Source organism: Staurois parvus, unplaced genomic scaffold (assembly GCF_062004578.1).
Source record: "Staurois parvus isolate SC_StPar_1 unplaced genomic scaffold, SC_StPar_1.0 ptg000187l, whole genome shotgun sequence".
Taxonomy (NCBI): Eukaryota; Metazoa; Chordata; class Amphibia; order Anura; family Ranidae; genus Staurois; species Staurois parvus.
This window is the reverse complement of record NW_028317983.1, coordinates 6,021,410-6,036,403: the sequence shown is the minus strand read 5'-3', so window position 1 is coordinate 6,036,403 and position 14,994 is coordinate 6,021,410. Positions and strand designations below refer to the sequence as shown.

The window sequence follows — 14,994 nt, the reverse complement described above, 5'->3', positions numbered from 1 at the left end:
GTATAATACATAAGGGGGATGTGATCTCCATGTATAATACATAAGGGGGGATATGATCTCCATGTATAATACATAAGGGGGGATATGATCTCCATGTATAATACATAAGGGGGGATATGATCACCATGTATAATACATAAGGGGGGATATGATCACCATGTATAATACATAAGGGGGATATGATCTCCATGTATAATACATAAGGGGGGATATGATCTCCATGTATAATACATAAGGGGGATATGATCTCCATGTATAATACATAAGGGGGGATATGATCTCCATGTATAATACATAAGGGGGATATGATCTCCATGTATAATACATAAGGGGGATATGATCTCCATGTATAATACATAAGGGGGGATATGATCTCCATGTATAATACATAAGGGGGATATGATCAATATGTATAATACATAAGGGGGGATATGATCTCCATGTATAATACATAAGGGGGGATATGATCTCCATGTATAATACATAAGGGGGGATATGATCTCCATGTATAATACATAGGGGGGGGGATATGATCACCATATATAATACATAAGGGGGATATGATCTCCATGTATAATACATAAGGGGGGATATGATCTCCATGTATAATACATAAGGGGGGATATGATCTCCATGTATAATACATAAGGGGGATATGATCTCCATGTATAATACATAAGGGGGATATGATCTCCATGTATAATGCATAAGGGGGGATACGAGATCCACGTATAATACATAAGGGGGCATATGATCAACATGTATAATACATGAGGGGGATATGATCTCCATGTATAATACATAAGGGGGGATATGATCTCCATGTATAATACATAAGGGGGATATGATCAACATGTATAATACATAAGGGGGATATGATCAACATGTATAATACATAAGGGGGGATATGATCTCCATGTATAATACATAAGGGGGATATGATCAACATGTATAATACATAAGGGGGGGTATGATCTCCATGTATAATACATAAGGGGGGATATGATCTCCATGTATAATACATAAGGGGGGATATGATCTCCATGTATAATACTTAACCTCCCTGGCGGTATTCCCGAGTGTAGCTCGGGGTAACATTTCAGTACCAAAAGCGGTAACCCCGAGCTACACTCGGGAATACCCTGCGGCACTGCTCCGGCAAGTGTTCTTCACTTACCTTACCCTGCGCTCCCACGATGTGTCCCCTGCAGCGTCCCCGGCCATCTCTTTCGGCCGATGCCGGCATCCGGCTTCTGTGTCCTGTCCCTGTGACGTCGGGACGTACGGGCGCCGCCGCCGCCGGCAGCGGGAAATTTAAAAATTTTAAAAAATGTCATTTTTTTTTTTTTACGTTTTACATAGTAAAACATTGCTGTCTCAACCAATTTCACATACATATTGTCCCTAGTGCTTTGTCCTGCGCCCTGCCTGCATTTTGTCTGTTCTTTCTGCCTGGAAACTGAGAAATGTCCACGGCGTCCAAAAAGTGTCCCTTTAGGTCAAAAGCGGTTTAGATCAGCTAGAGAACAGCGATAGTAAATCAGAACCACTTGCAGAATTGAGTGATAATGATTCGTGGGGGAAATTTGTCATCAGACACTGAAAACGATTTTGCGACTGAGCTCAGCAATGTGCGAACTTGGCGCTCTATTTCACATTTCAGTGTTTTTGGTTTGATTATATTATTGAATTAAATTTTTTATTATTTTTATGATTATTTATTAAATTATAATTTATGATTTTGTGTTTCAAATTTTATCATACCCGGGATGCTTACTAGACTCTTGTTCGGACAGATTTCAGTGAGTTTTTCCTAAAAATTACAGCCTACAATAAAAAAAATACATATTTCCATGCAAAAAAATGGTACCGCTTTCAGCACCAAAAATCTGAAATAATCATACCGCCAGGGAGGTTAAGGGGGATATGATCTCCATGTATAATACATAAGGGGGGGATATGATCTCCATGTATAAAATCAGTGGTTCATATAGTGAACTCAGTGTAGAGCTATTCACCCTGAGGTCATCACAGAGGACAAGGGGGCACTCTGTACATCTGGAGGAAAAGAGGTATCATCTCCAAATACAGAAACGTTTCTTCACAGGTATAGGTAAAGTTGATCCAGGTAATATCCGATTGCCTCTCGAAGGATCAGGAAGGAATTTTTTCTCCTGCAGGAGCAAATTGGGTCATGATTTGCTGGATTTTGCCTTTCTCTGGATCAACTGTGGGTGTAGGATTATAACTTTTTTTTTTAATGGTTGAACTGGATGGATTTTTGTCTTTTTTTCAGCCAGACTAACTATGTAACACTAATTTGGCCTTTAACACATTACATTTTCAACATATTTTTACCACAAGTAGTACAATGCTATTTTTCCAGTGATATTAAGATATTTAACGATATAATAGGATACATTTCACCTGAGCTTTTGGGTTAAGCATATTTTATACACAGATTATATACCCAGTGTGCTTTTTAGAAGAATAATTGTAATTTTATCCTCTCTTCATGCTGACATTTTCACATAGTGTATGCCACAGAATTTAAAGTTTTTCACCGAAAATTGATGATGCATTCAGAAATGTTCTGCTTTAATGTTAAGTGCCTAGTTATAGGTTAGGTTTAGGTTAAGTAGTTACACAGGGGCTGATTTGCTAAAGACAAACTGTGCATTTTGCAAGTCCAGTTGCTCTAGAGCTTAGTAAATGAGACAAATCTTCACTTTGCAAATGTAGCACTACCCCCTTAAGAGAAGCTGAGTTTTGGGTCCACCTTATGCTCAGCACAGCCAGGCAACACACATTTTCCACACTTTGCACACTGGAGTCAAAGAACAGTCCTTGAGCTTGGTTTTGTGGCTTTATTTAGGGTGGTTAAACTTGGATGGGGTCTAGGGGTGTATGGGATGCCCAAAAGGAACTGCAGAATTTGAGGACAAACTAATTAGCAACTATGGACAAAAATGCAGATAGCAACAGTCTTTCCTTGAAGAGCACCAAAGGCTCTTTGGTGGACCACCTCAGACCCCTGATAATTCCTCCTCTACACCGAACTGTACTTAAGGTACCCCTGGGCAAGGGAGCCCAAGAGCTGTTAATCTAGAACAGTTCCGGATGAAGACTAGTTGGGCATTGCACCTGACTGCCCTCTCCCCTTATGTGGCCCAGGGGGTGTAGGAGTACTCACTCTGTCCTTTCCTGTTTGCTTAGTGGGTTGGTTGCTGCCTTCAGGCTTTATACTGAGCTGGCTCCTTCCCTGCTTCACAGGCCATCCCCCCAGGGAAACGATGGGACAGAGGAGATCTTCCCTTCCAGAATCCTGCCTGCAGGTGGGCTCTCCTCTCTGGGGTCCCTTCCCAGGCTCCTCACTCCAGCCTTCCCCTCAGTCCATCTTCCACCCGACACACTCTGACTCTGCTCCCAGGCTCTGTGAACTTAAGGGTTGTCCAGGTCACCATGCCCAGCCTCCTTCCGGGAGATTGGCCAAGGTCTCTCAAGCATGCAGATCTGAGCCTCCTCCTCTGTCCCTCCTCCAGAAAGCTCTTAGGTTTCTGGAGAGGTGAGAGGGCTCTAGAAGCTCTGACCTTCAGAACCTCCCTAGCCTGTCCTGAGGTGAACTCCTGCCTCACTCACAGGCTGACTCTAGGCTGCTACTCAGCCTCTACGTAACGAAACGAACTAACTAACCTGGAGGGTGTTACACAAAGAATACTTAATCACATGCAAGGAAAATAAATAAAACCGTATTTTTGCATGCTCGTGATTTAATTATGGAAGTAAGCAGAGCATCTCCTCTTTTACTAAGCTCTAGAGCAACTGTACTTGCAAAGTGCATAGTCTATTTTCCATTAGTAAATCAACCCTATAGTTGGTAAGATAGAATAAATTTACCAGTCCATCCAATTCAACTTTTATGGGTTTGCATGTATTTATGTCTCTACCACTTCCCCTATCACTATATACTGTGTACACTAAGATGCCTATCTAGAAGTTTTTCGAAAATGTTGACGCCTTCTACTGGCACCACCAATTGTGGAAGGGAGTTCCACATCCTTACCGTTCTAACAGTAAAGAACCCCCTACATTTAAGGTTAGTTTAAGGTTAATCCACTTCTCATCTAACTTGGCCGCATGGCCGAGTGTCCACTTAACCTACCTGAGAAATACATAAAGTCCCCTTCGAGATATAAACCCTCCCAGCCAGCCATGGCTCCAGTTTTTGTAGCAAACCATGAGCCACAAAGAAGGAGGGGCGGGATCTCTGTGTCTCAAATGTCCTAAGTGTTTTACGGGGATCAGTTAAAGCTTACAATTTACAATCTATTGCCTCATTTACTGTCATGCAGAGAAACCTAAACTCTCTAGAGCCAATTTTTAATAGTAGCCAATTTGTGTAGACTAGGTGTCCCCAAATTTTTTGACTCATCAGTCCCTTCATCAAGATTCAAGTTATCATCCGCCATTATTTATGGCTATCATCCATCATTCTTTGGCACCACTCCCATCACTGGCTCTACAACAGTTTGGATGTACTCACTAGCTCTCCAAGAGAGTTTGAGGTGGGGGAGCATACATTGTATGCTAAATTACCCACACACAAATATTTTTCTTGTAAAGGGGAATGGTAGAAGATCACAGGCACACAATGCAAAGTATGCTGGTATGCAAGGCCAGTAACAATACACAGATGATAAAGAAAAGTCAAGGCCACTCTTGTTGGTGGCTGATCATCCAACCCTGGGTAACACGATCTTGCTGCTTGCCATCTCACTCTGTGGACTAGAGAGCTCTACAGAGACCTCAAAAGATTAATTGACCCCAATTTCAAGGGACTTGCAAGTAAAAAGTAATTTACGGTAAGTAAAAAAATTCACTGCAAAGTCAGAATTTACAATATGTAACTTTTCTGTGCTTTTACCTGAATTTTTTAAATCCATGTATGTACATAAAAGGAGATACGCTGAGTGTCCCTCATAAGATATTGTCCCATTTGAACCATTCTCTGTAAACTCTAGAGATGGTTGTGCGTCAAAATCCCAGGAGATCGGCAGTTTTTTAAGTACTCAGTCCAGCCCGTTTGGCACCTACAACCATGCTACGTTCAAAGTCACTTATATCCTTTTTCTTCCCCCATTTTGATGCTCGGTTTGAACTTCAGCAAGTTGTCTTCACCACGTCTAGATGCTTAATGCATGGAGTTGGTGCCATGTGATTGGCTGATTAGCAATTTGTGTTATTAAGCAATTGAACAGGTGTAGCTAATACAGTGGCCGGTGAGTGTATTTGTGTGGGTCAACTCTGCAGAGAATCCTACAATCAATTCATTGTGATTGCCTGGGTCCTGAATTGTATGAATTTTTCAGACAGATCTGCATGGAAGTGTACAAATGAATCATAATATTAAAGTTTAAAGGCTTGTCTTGTCTTTCAGCAGCTCCACAGCAAGACCCAGGAGATCATATCTATGTAGAGGTGGAAGGACACACAGCCCAAGAAACTCCTTCAGGACCTACTCCTTCTCCTTCTCCAGTCCCTCCTGAGGCACCTTCACCCGATCCAGCCGCATATTCACTTTTAGAATCGGACACTGCTCCTCTTGATCCTACATCCGAACCACAGGGAAGCCTGGAGGAGAGCCCAAGCCCAGTTGGCCCTAAAGCAAAGACCACGACAGCCACCTTTAAATCTCCCTTGAAGAAAGACACTAAACAAAAGGTGACCGTAGCCTTCTTTAGCTGTAATCTATCCTGGAAATTAAATAGTAAAAGGCACAATTGAACTTATGAATTTACTTATGTAAGAATTGGAATGCCCTAAATCATTATTAAAGCCCAATTGTAGCTTTCTTACTTAATACCATAACAATATGACCTCCCACCATAACATTATGACAACCCACCTAATATTAAGTAGGTCCCCATTTTGCCACCAAAAGAGCCCTGAGCCATTGAGGCATGGACTCCACTAGACAAAGGATCACACTGCCTCCGCTGGCTTGCCTTCTTCCCATTGTGCATCCTGGTGCCATCTCTTTCCCAGGTAAGTGATGCACATGCACCCGTCTATCCACATAGGCACTTTTGGCTGTGGACAGGGGTCAGCATGGGCACCCCGACCACCACACACTGCAATGCATTGTGTGTTTTGACACCTTTCTGTTGGAACCAGCATTAAAGTGGTAGTAAAGTCAGTCTTTAGAAAAATCTCTGACAGGCAGGGTTTTTATAAAGGAACAGAAGAAACCCTAGAGGTCATCTCCCCACTGCCTGTCAGTGAGTAATGTGATCTGAGCTGCACATGCACAGCTCAGACCACATTTACAGCCCGCTCTGTGTGCCACCGTGATGTGACTTCCGTGGGAATGTGCAGGAGTGACGTGCCCTTGGCACAGTCATGCAGCTGAAGATCGCAAACCCAGAAGAAAGTCCAGGCGAAGATGGAAGCTGCCGAGGACAAGAGAGAGCTGTGACAGTGCAGTGCTGGATGTCTCCGTCTGTAGGTAAGTTTGTCATAATTTGCTAGTATGCATTGCATACTAGTCAGTGCCGTGACATGGGTATCCAGCGTTCAGGGCAAAGATGCCAAACTGCTCCCCCCCCGGTTCATGATGTGTAAGTTTAGGGGGTCCTACACCCAGCAGTCACTCACTTATCAAAATCAATTCCACTTTCGCTGCTCCTATCCTTTGTAACAGAAGGAAGGTGCCCCCCCCCCCCACCTCCCTACAGCAAACCATTACACCCAGGACAACTGCCCTTTCTGCTCACCCCTTGTCCCTACCCTGATACTAGTACATTATAGCTCAAAGCTGCAGGGGGTCCATTTTTTTTAAATGATAGGAAACATTTTACTACCGCTGTAGCTTTTTCAGTTCTTCTATTGCCTCAGACTACACAGGCCAGCCTTTGCTCCCCAGGTGCATCAATGGACCTTGGCTGACAATTGCCCTGTCGTCGTTCACCGGTTTTCCTTCCTTGGACCACTTTTGGTAGCTCCTGACCACTGCAGACCAGGAACATCCCACAAGAGCTGCAGCTTTGGAGTTGCTCTGACCTGGTCTTCTAGCCATTACAATTTGACCCTGCTCAAAGTCGCTCAAATCCTTATGCATGCCCATTTCTTCTGCTTTCAACACATCAACGTCAGGGACAATATGTTCACTTGCTGCCTAATAAAATCCTCCCACTTTCTGATGCCATTGTAACAAGATAATCAATGTTATTTGCTTTACCTGTCAGTGGTCATAATGTTACGGCTGATCAGTGTAATGCTAGGCTGCATAAAAAGTAACCAACCATTTTCTTTAATGTATATGGCAGCTGAGGCCAACACTGCCATTCACTTTGGGGAGGTTGGGCCATTCACATTGGGGAGGTTGGGCCATTCACATTGGGGAGGTTGATGCGATGTCTGTACCCCTTACTTTCTTTGCTCTGAATCAATGACAGGACGCCGACTCCCATCATCTGTATACTGGCGGAGTTATCCTTAGGTCTCTGGCTTTGAGCGTTTCTGCAAAGCCTCTTCAGATATTGCAACTATTTTCTTTTCTCTTTGAACCCTGGTTTACACCTATGCGTTTTTCAGTACATTTTAAGTTTTGCAGAAATACACTACAATCAATTTACCATGAATTCTTATGGGTCACGGTCACATCTGTGCATTTTCCACCGTTGCGTTTTATGAAAAGGGTCAGGAATTGTTTTTTTCCGCAGCAGGCTGCATTTTTGGTTCCATATATTTCAATGGAAATGCTGGGGAACTGCATCAAAAACACAGTGTTTGCATTTTTGATGCATTTCTGATGCGTTTTTGCTGGTTTCTCCTCCATCTTTCTCCACTCGTGCTCTCTCTCCACGTGGTGGGTGTAGGGGGCGGTTTTACAGGCAGGCATCTGGGTGTGAGCTTGGGTGTGACCCTGCCTCTTCTCGTAATCTCTTGGCACCAGACAGACTACCATACTGGGACTTTCCCACCACTGGATTAGCTCCAGATGCTCCGACTTGAACTGTGTGTACTGAACTGCAGATACGGTGATGGCTGTATCCTACTGGCAGGGAATAGACAGTTTGCTGGTTGGCACTGGACTTTGGTTTCCAGCCATTGTTGAATAGCTGGGCAGTTCTGGCAATATGAGTGTTGGAAATTAATCTGCTCTGCAGCGGTTGCCTCGGGTGACAGCGAGGCACAGAGCACACCCTCTGCTGAAAGTCACCATTAAAGTCACTAAGTTCCATTGATACTAGACAGTAGCACATTTGTAACCCATTGGTTATAGCAGACAAGAAGATTACTGTTGAAGCAAAGTCATTAGTTCTCGCCACCTGTTGAGCAGCGCACAAACTGATATGCAGCAATGAACCATCCCGGTTGCTCCCGGGAATGGCAAGCACATGAGCAGTAGATGTTTCACTGTCCCATACAGTCACATAGTCTCTGTTGGTAGCCACCTGGGGAGCAGCAGAGGGACATCTGTGGACTGAGCCATCCCGGTTGCTTCGGCCAACAACAGGCAGCACAGCAAACATGGCAAACATTGCACATGTGTTTGGAGGCACATACAAGGCACAGTCTTTATTAGAAGCCACCTGGGGAGCAGCACATAAACTCTTAGATGGGCCCGGCATGGCTGACTTAGTTCCAGGGCACAATCTTCTCTGGCTCCTTTGCTAGGGGTAATGGCAGGCAGGTTACTATAGGTGAATCCCGGATTTACAAGCCTCCACATGTAGCACTACCCCATTAGGGATTGCTGATGAGTTGGGACCCCCGATAGTTCTGCACAGCCAGGCATTCAGCATTTTCCACAGAAACTTGCATTCGGAGCCAGAAATCCGTCCTTGAGCTTTTGTTTTGTTGTTTATTAGAACTTGGATAGGGTAAGGGGGTATAGGATGCTCAAGGGAATCAATAACTGAAGACAAACCTCCTGGAACTATTTACAAGCTCCTCTTCTGTGATACAATCTCTGTTGGAGTGCTAGCCATCTCCTAGTTGTACCACCCCAGGCCATACAGTAGATGAACTCCTCCTCACCCAGCAATCTGGAAATTTTCTTCCTGAGCAGGGGATCTGGCTCCTGTTCCTTTAAATGAGGTGAGCAGCTGGGAGCAGTAAAGGGCTAATCTGGTTTCCCACCAGAGTTCTCCTTCCCCTATCCGCCAAGGGGATGCAGGTGTACTCACTCAGATCCTCTCCTGTACCACTTGTGGGTTGGTTGATGCTACCAGGCCTATCAGCTGGGCTGCTCCTTTCTGTCATACAGGTGGTCCTCATTCAGGGGGCCAGTTAGTCCTGTGCTTTCTGCCTTTCCAGCTCCAGGCTTTCAGGTAGGCCCCATCCCACTAGGCCTCCTGGCAGCCTTCCTCCTCCAGCCTCACATCTTCCTACTACTTCTTCCACCTGACTCTCCACACTCTACTCCAGCTATCCCTGCCACATTTAAGGGTGTCCAGCTGCTTAAAAATGGCAGGAGTAGCTGGAGTGGAGGCTCCTACACTTTTAAGGGTGTCCAGTCCCTTGCCAAGCCTTCTGTTGGGGATTGGCTAGGACCCCTCAAGCTAACAGCCACTGAGATCCACCTACTGCCTCTAAGGCCCTCCTCTGAAACCCTCAGAGCCAGGGGAAATTCCAGAGGGGCTGACCTGCATCCCTGACCACAATTTGACCCCTCTGGCTATTACACCAGCTCCTGACCAACCATTGGGATCTAGCTCCCACTAGCTGAACTAGAAGGGTGCTACATATACTTGTTCAAAGAGGTGAATGTGTAGGATTGGAGATTACCATATGGCACATGGAATTCTTACAAGATTTTGCAACCTCTTCTTATGCTCCCATTTTTCTTCTCTGTACAGGAGTTGGTGAGAGGATCCACTAGACGCTCAACAAAAAGAAAGAAGAGGACAATAGCGGATGAATCTGCAGAAAATGTCATAGATTGGTGGTCAAAATATTACGCCTCCTTGGAGAAGCAACAAAAGGTGAATTTATATATTACTTATGAGAGATGGATGGAGATGGGCCTTTGGCTAGTCACCTGTAATATGTGTACAGGTTTCTGCTAGCAATGGAGTAACACAGAAACCTAAAAGAGTGTCGGCAGAAAAAGACTACGGGGTGGGATGAGTCTGCCCTTTTTTTACACTCTTTTCCTTTCGCAACGTTTTGTCTTTTGAGTGAAGACCTATAATTATATTATATATTTATCCCAAGCATGGTTACATTCACTTACTGTTGACCGACTCTCTACCTCTGTTCCAAGCGTTCTCTACTCAGTAAAATAATATTTTCTAAGGTTAGTTTTCAACTTTCCCTTCTCAAATTTTTGAGGTCATGCCCCATGTTCTTGTTTTCAGCTTCACACTGAAAATATTGCCAGCTTGTAGAATGTGATGCGATGGGGGGAGATTTACTAAAACTGCATGGTGCAAAAACTGGCGCAGCTCTGCATAGAAACCAATCAACTTCCTCGTTTTATTGTCAAAGCCTAATTTCATATGTTAGAAACTGATTGGTTGCTATGAACAGCTGCATCAGATTCTGAGTGCTCCAGTTTTAGTAAATCCACCCCCACCTCTCTAGCTCCCTTGTCACCTCCTCTCATGCTCACCTCAAGGATTTCTCCAGAGCCGCTCCCAACCTCTGGAACTCCCTTCCCCAAAGTGTCCCACTATCTCCATCTCTGTTCACTTTTAGACGATCCCTGAAAACTCCTCATCTCTTCACAGAGGCCTATCCTGCCAGCACCTAACAATTGTACATGTATTTTGTCCATCGGCCCATCCCCCACAGTTATTACCTTTTGTGTCTCTTGACCAGGGGCGGACTGACCATTCAAACACTCGGGCACTGCCCGAGGGCCCAGGGTCAATAGGGGGCCCCATGAAATGCCCCTGGTACGTTTTTTATAGGCTTTTTTGAGTGTGGGCAAGGACACAGGAGCCCCATGATCCCGTATTGCCCGGGGGCCCCATGAGTTGTCAGTCTGCCCCTGCTCTTGACCCTCCCTCCTAGATTGTAAACTCTAACGAGCAGGGCCCTCTGAGTTCTCCTGTATTCATTTGTATTGTAATTTTACTGTCTGCTCTTAATCCTGAATAATAATTATGTATTAAAGTGGAAATATGGGCAAAATAAAAAATGACACATATGAGCCAGTCTGTCACTAGGATTAACACAGCAAATGTTGTTTTGTGAGTCAGGTTTAGGCAGTATGAATATTGCAGAACCCCTGTTAATTACATAGTTACATAGTTAGTCTGGTTAAAAAAAGACAAACGTCCATCCAGTTCAACCATTAAAAAAAAAAAGTTATAGTACTACACCCACAGTTGATCCAGAGGAAGGCAAAAAACCAGCAAAGCATGATCCAATTTGCTCCTGCAGGGAAAAAAATTCCTTCCTGATCCCCCGAGAGGCAATCGGATATTCCCTGGATCAACTTTACCTATAAATGTTAGTATCCAGTTATATTCTGTGTATCTAAGAAAGAATCCAGGACTTTTTTAAAGCAATCCACTGAGCTGGCCAGAACCAACTCTTGAGGGAATCTATTCCACATTTTCACACCTCTTACTGTGAAGAAACCTTTCCATGTTTGGAGATTACATTTCTTTTCCTCCAGAAGTAAAGAGTGTCCCCTTGTCCTCTGTGATGACCTCAGGGTGAATAACTCTACACCAAGTTCACTAAATGAACCACTGATGTATTTATACATGGAGATCATATCCCCCCTTATGTATTATACATGGTGATCATATCCCCCCTATGTATTATACATGGAGATCATATCCCCCTTATGTATTATACATGGTGATCATATCCCCCCTTATGTATTATACATGGAGATCATATCCCCCTTATGTATTATACATGGAGATCATATCCCCCCTTATGTATTATACATGGAGATCATATCCCCCTTATGTATTATATATGGAGATCATATCCCCCCTTATGTATTATACATGGAGATCATATCCCCCTTATGTATTATACATGGAGATCATATCCCCCCTTATGTATTATACATGGAGATCATATCCCCCCTTATGTATTATACATGGAGATCATATCCCCCCTTATGTATTATACATGGAGATCATATCCCCCCTTATGTATTATACATGGAGATCATATCCCCCTTATGTATTATACATGGTGATCATATCCCCCCTTATGTATTATACATGGAGATCATATCCCCCTTAAGAATTATACATGGAGATCATATCTCCCCTTATGTATTATACATGGAGATCATTTCCCCCCTTATGTATTATACATGGTGATCATATCCCCCCTTATGTATTGTACATGGAGATCACATCCCCCCTTATGTATTATACATGGAGATCATATCCCCCCTTATGTATTATACATGGTGATCATATCCCCCCTTATGCATCATACATGGAGATCATATCCCCCCCCCCTTATGTATTATACATGGTGATCATATCCCCCCTTATGTATTATACATGGAGATCATATCCCCCCCTTATGTATTATACATGGAGATCATATCCCCCCTTATGCATTATACATGGAGATCATATCCCCCCTTATGTATTATACATGGAGATCATATCCCCCCTTATGTATTATACATGGAGATCATATCCCCCCTTATGTATTATACATGGAGATCATGTCCCCCCCCTTATGTATTATACATGGTGATCATATCCCCCCTTATGTATTATACATGGAGATCATGTCCCCCCCTGGAATTCTTTTTAATGGGTGGGGGAACATATAAGGATGGGATTTGGTGGAGGGGAGGTATATTTGGACTTTAATGCTTCGTAATGCTTTCATTATTCTGTAAAAATTGTAGGTGGATGTTTTTTGGTTATGGTTAAAAAACTGTTCTTCCTAGCAAACATTTCGTAATACTTTGGATTTCATCAGCAGGAGACCAATGCTGGTAGTTTTCGGTGTCTGGTTCCCAGTGGATATCCCTACTTCATTACCCCCAACCACCCACTTACCCTCCCCTTAGCCCCTATACTAACCCTCGTACCTACCTATCTTCTGAATGAGTATCCTAGCAGTTCCCACATACGAGCCCAGAGTCAGTGAGCAATGCAAGAAATGTATGCAAGGAAATTTCTTATACAATTATAAGTTATAACAAAATATTTTTACTGAATACCTAGACATGACCTTCCAACTGAATTTTGTGTTTTGGCTGCATTGTTCTTGATAGATCAGTCTCTGTTAACAGAAAACCAGTAGCACATTTTTATTTGTGACTATCAACCCGTCCCTTCATTTATTACCTACAGAAATGCCTCATTAAAAATAATAACATAAAACCTAATGCAGGAGCAAAAAAGTTTAAAAAGCATTTTATCTACCCTGTTTTGTAATATTTCTATTAGATCATCCGTGGCAGGAATAATTTCTGCTTAATTAAGTTACCTCCTAGGAGTAATTAAACTTGGAATTCATAGTATAAACCATAACAGGAAGATGCATGCAGTATTATTCTGAATTTCTTTCTCTGCATTTAAGGAATAATTATTGCAATTTCTGTGCAGCTTTTAAATTAGAATAAGCCACGTTTTAATTAAGGTTTATATTGCTTATCACATTCCGCTAAAACTCTAAAACACCACATTGTTAATGTACAGCAACAGCAAGATAAATACACGCACAAAAAATAGTTTTGCAAAGGAGAAAACATGTTTTCTATCCCTTAATTATCCCTAGCTGATGGTAAGATTAATTCTTGTAGCATATTTAATGAACTCAGAAGCTGATACTAATATACAAATTGATGAGCTACTTCTTATACCCTCTAAATGGACTTTATTTTCTGAAGTTTCTAAAGGAAGAGCTTCTCTTGTTGTCCATAGCAGCCTATGCATATTGGGAAAAACAATGTAAAAAACACTCACAGCGCACTAGAGGCTCATATCACACAAATCTATCTCTCAACCCCCCACCTCACCCCCTCGGTCTCCGCCCGAATCACACACCTACTGAGCGACATATCAGACTGGATGTCGCTCCACTTCCTTAAACTGAACCTCTTCAAAACCGAGTTTCTTGTCTTCCCCCCCAGCCCGGACTCCACCCCCCATTGACCTCTCCATCACATCCAACAACGCCACCATCAAACCCGCCCCGCAGGCCAGAGTACTTGGTGTCATTCTGGACTCCAACCTATCCTTCCAGCCCCAAGTCCAATCTTTAACAAACTCGTGCAGACTCCACCTCCGTAACATCACCAAAATACGCCCATTTCTAACCCCAGAAACCACTAAACAGCTCATCCACCCCCTGATCATATCACGACTCGACTACTGCAACTCCCTCCTCACTGGCCTGCCTCGCCGCTGGCTATCCCCGCTTCAGTCGATCCTGAATACAGCTGCCAGACTCATTCACCTTTCCAACCGCTCCATCTCCGCCACCCCCCTCTGCCAGTCTCTCCACTGGCTTCCGATTGCGCAACGGATCAAATTCAAAATCCTAACACTGAAGTACAAAGCTGTCCATAATACTGCCCCGAACTACATCACGACCTAATATCCAAGTACCACCCAAAACGCACACTCCGCTCCTCACAAGACCTCCTTCTCTCTAGTTCCCTGGTCTCCTCCTCCCATGCCTGCCTCCAGGACTTCTCCAGGCTGTCACCCATCCTCTGGAACTCCCTGCCCCAACCCATCAGATTATCACCTACTCTCCTCTCCTTTAGGCACACCCTGAAAACCCATTTCTTCAGGGAAGCCTACCCCACCCCCTGCTAACTTGCCGACCTCCTCCACTCTTCCTACCACTCCATCCCCCACAGCTATCTCCTCCTGTGCCACCATCTCCTCCCTCCTAGATTGTAAGCTCGAAAGAGCAGGGCCCTCAATCCCCTATGTTTTGCATTGTATTGGTATTGTTCTGTCACATGTTCTGTCCCTCTTTGTAATGTACAGCGCTGAGTGAACTATTGGCGCTTTATAAATACTGTATAATAATAAT

The 14,994-nt window shown here is 43.6% G+C and overlaps 1 protein-coding gene across 1 annotated transcript in view; it reads left to right on the top strand.

Annotated features, from left to right (window-relative positions):
* The window catches only part of FER1L6 (fer-1 like family member 6), a 200,170-nt gene that overhangs the window by 102,555 nt on the left and 82,621 nt on the right, over positions 1–14,994 (top strand). Inside the window, exons 25-26 of the mRNA XM_089677552.1 lie at positions 5,438–5,721; positions 9,864–9,989. Of these exons, the coding sequence (XP_089533678.1) occupies positions 5,438–5,721; positions 9,864–9,989 (410 nt within the window). The remainder of the gene's footprint in view (positions 1–5,437; positions 5,722–9,863; positions 9,990–14,994) is intronic.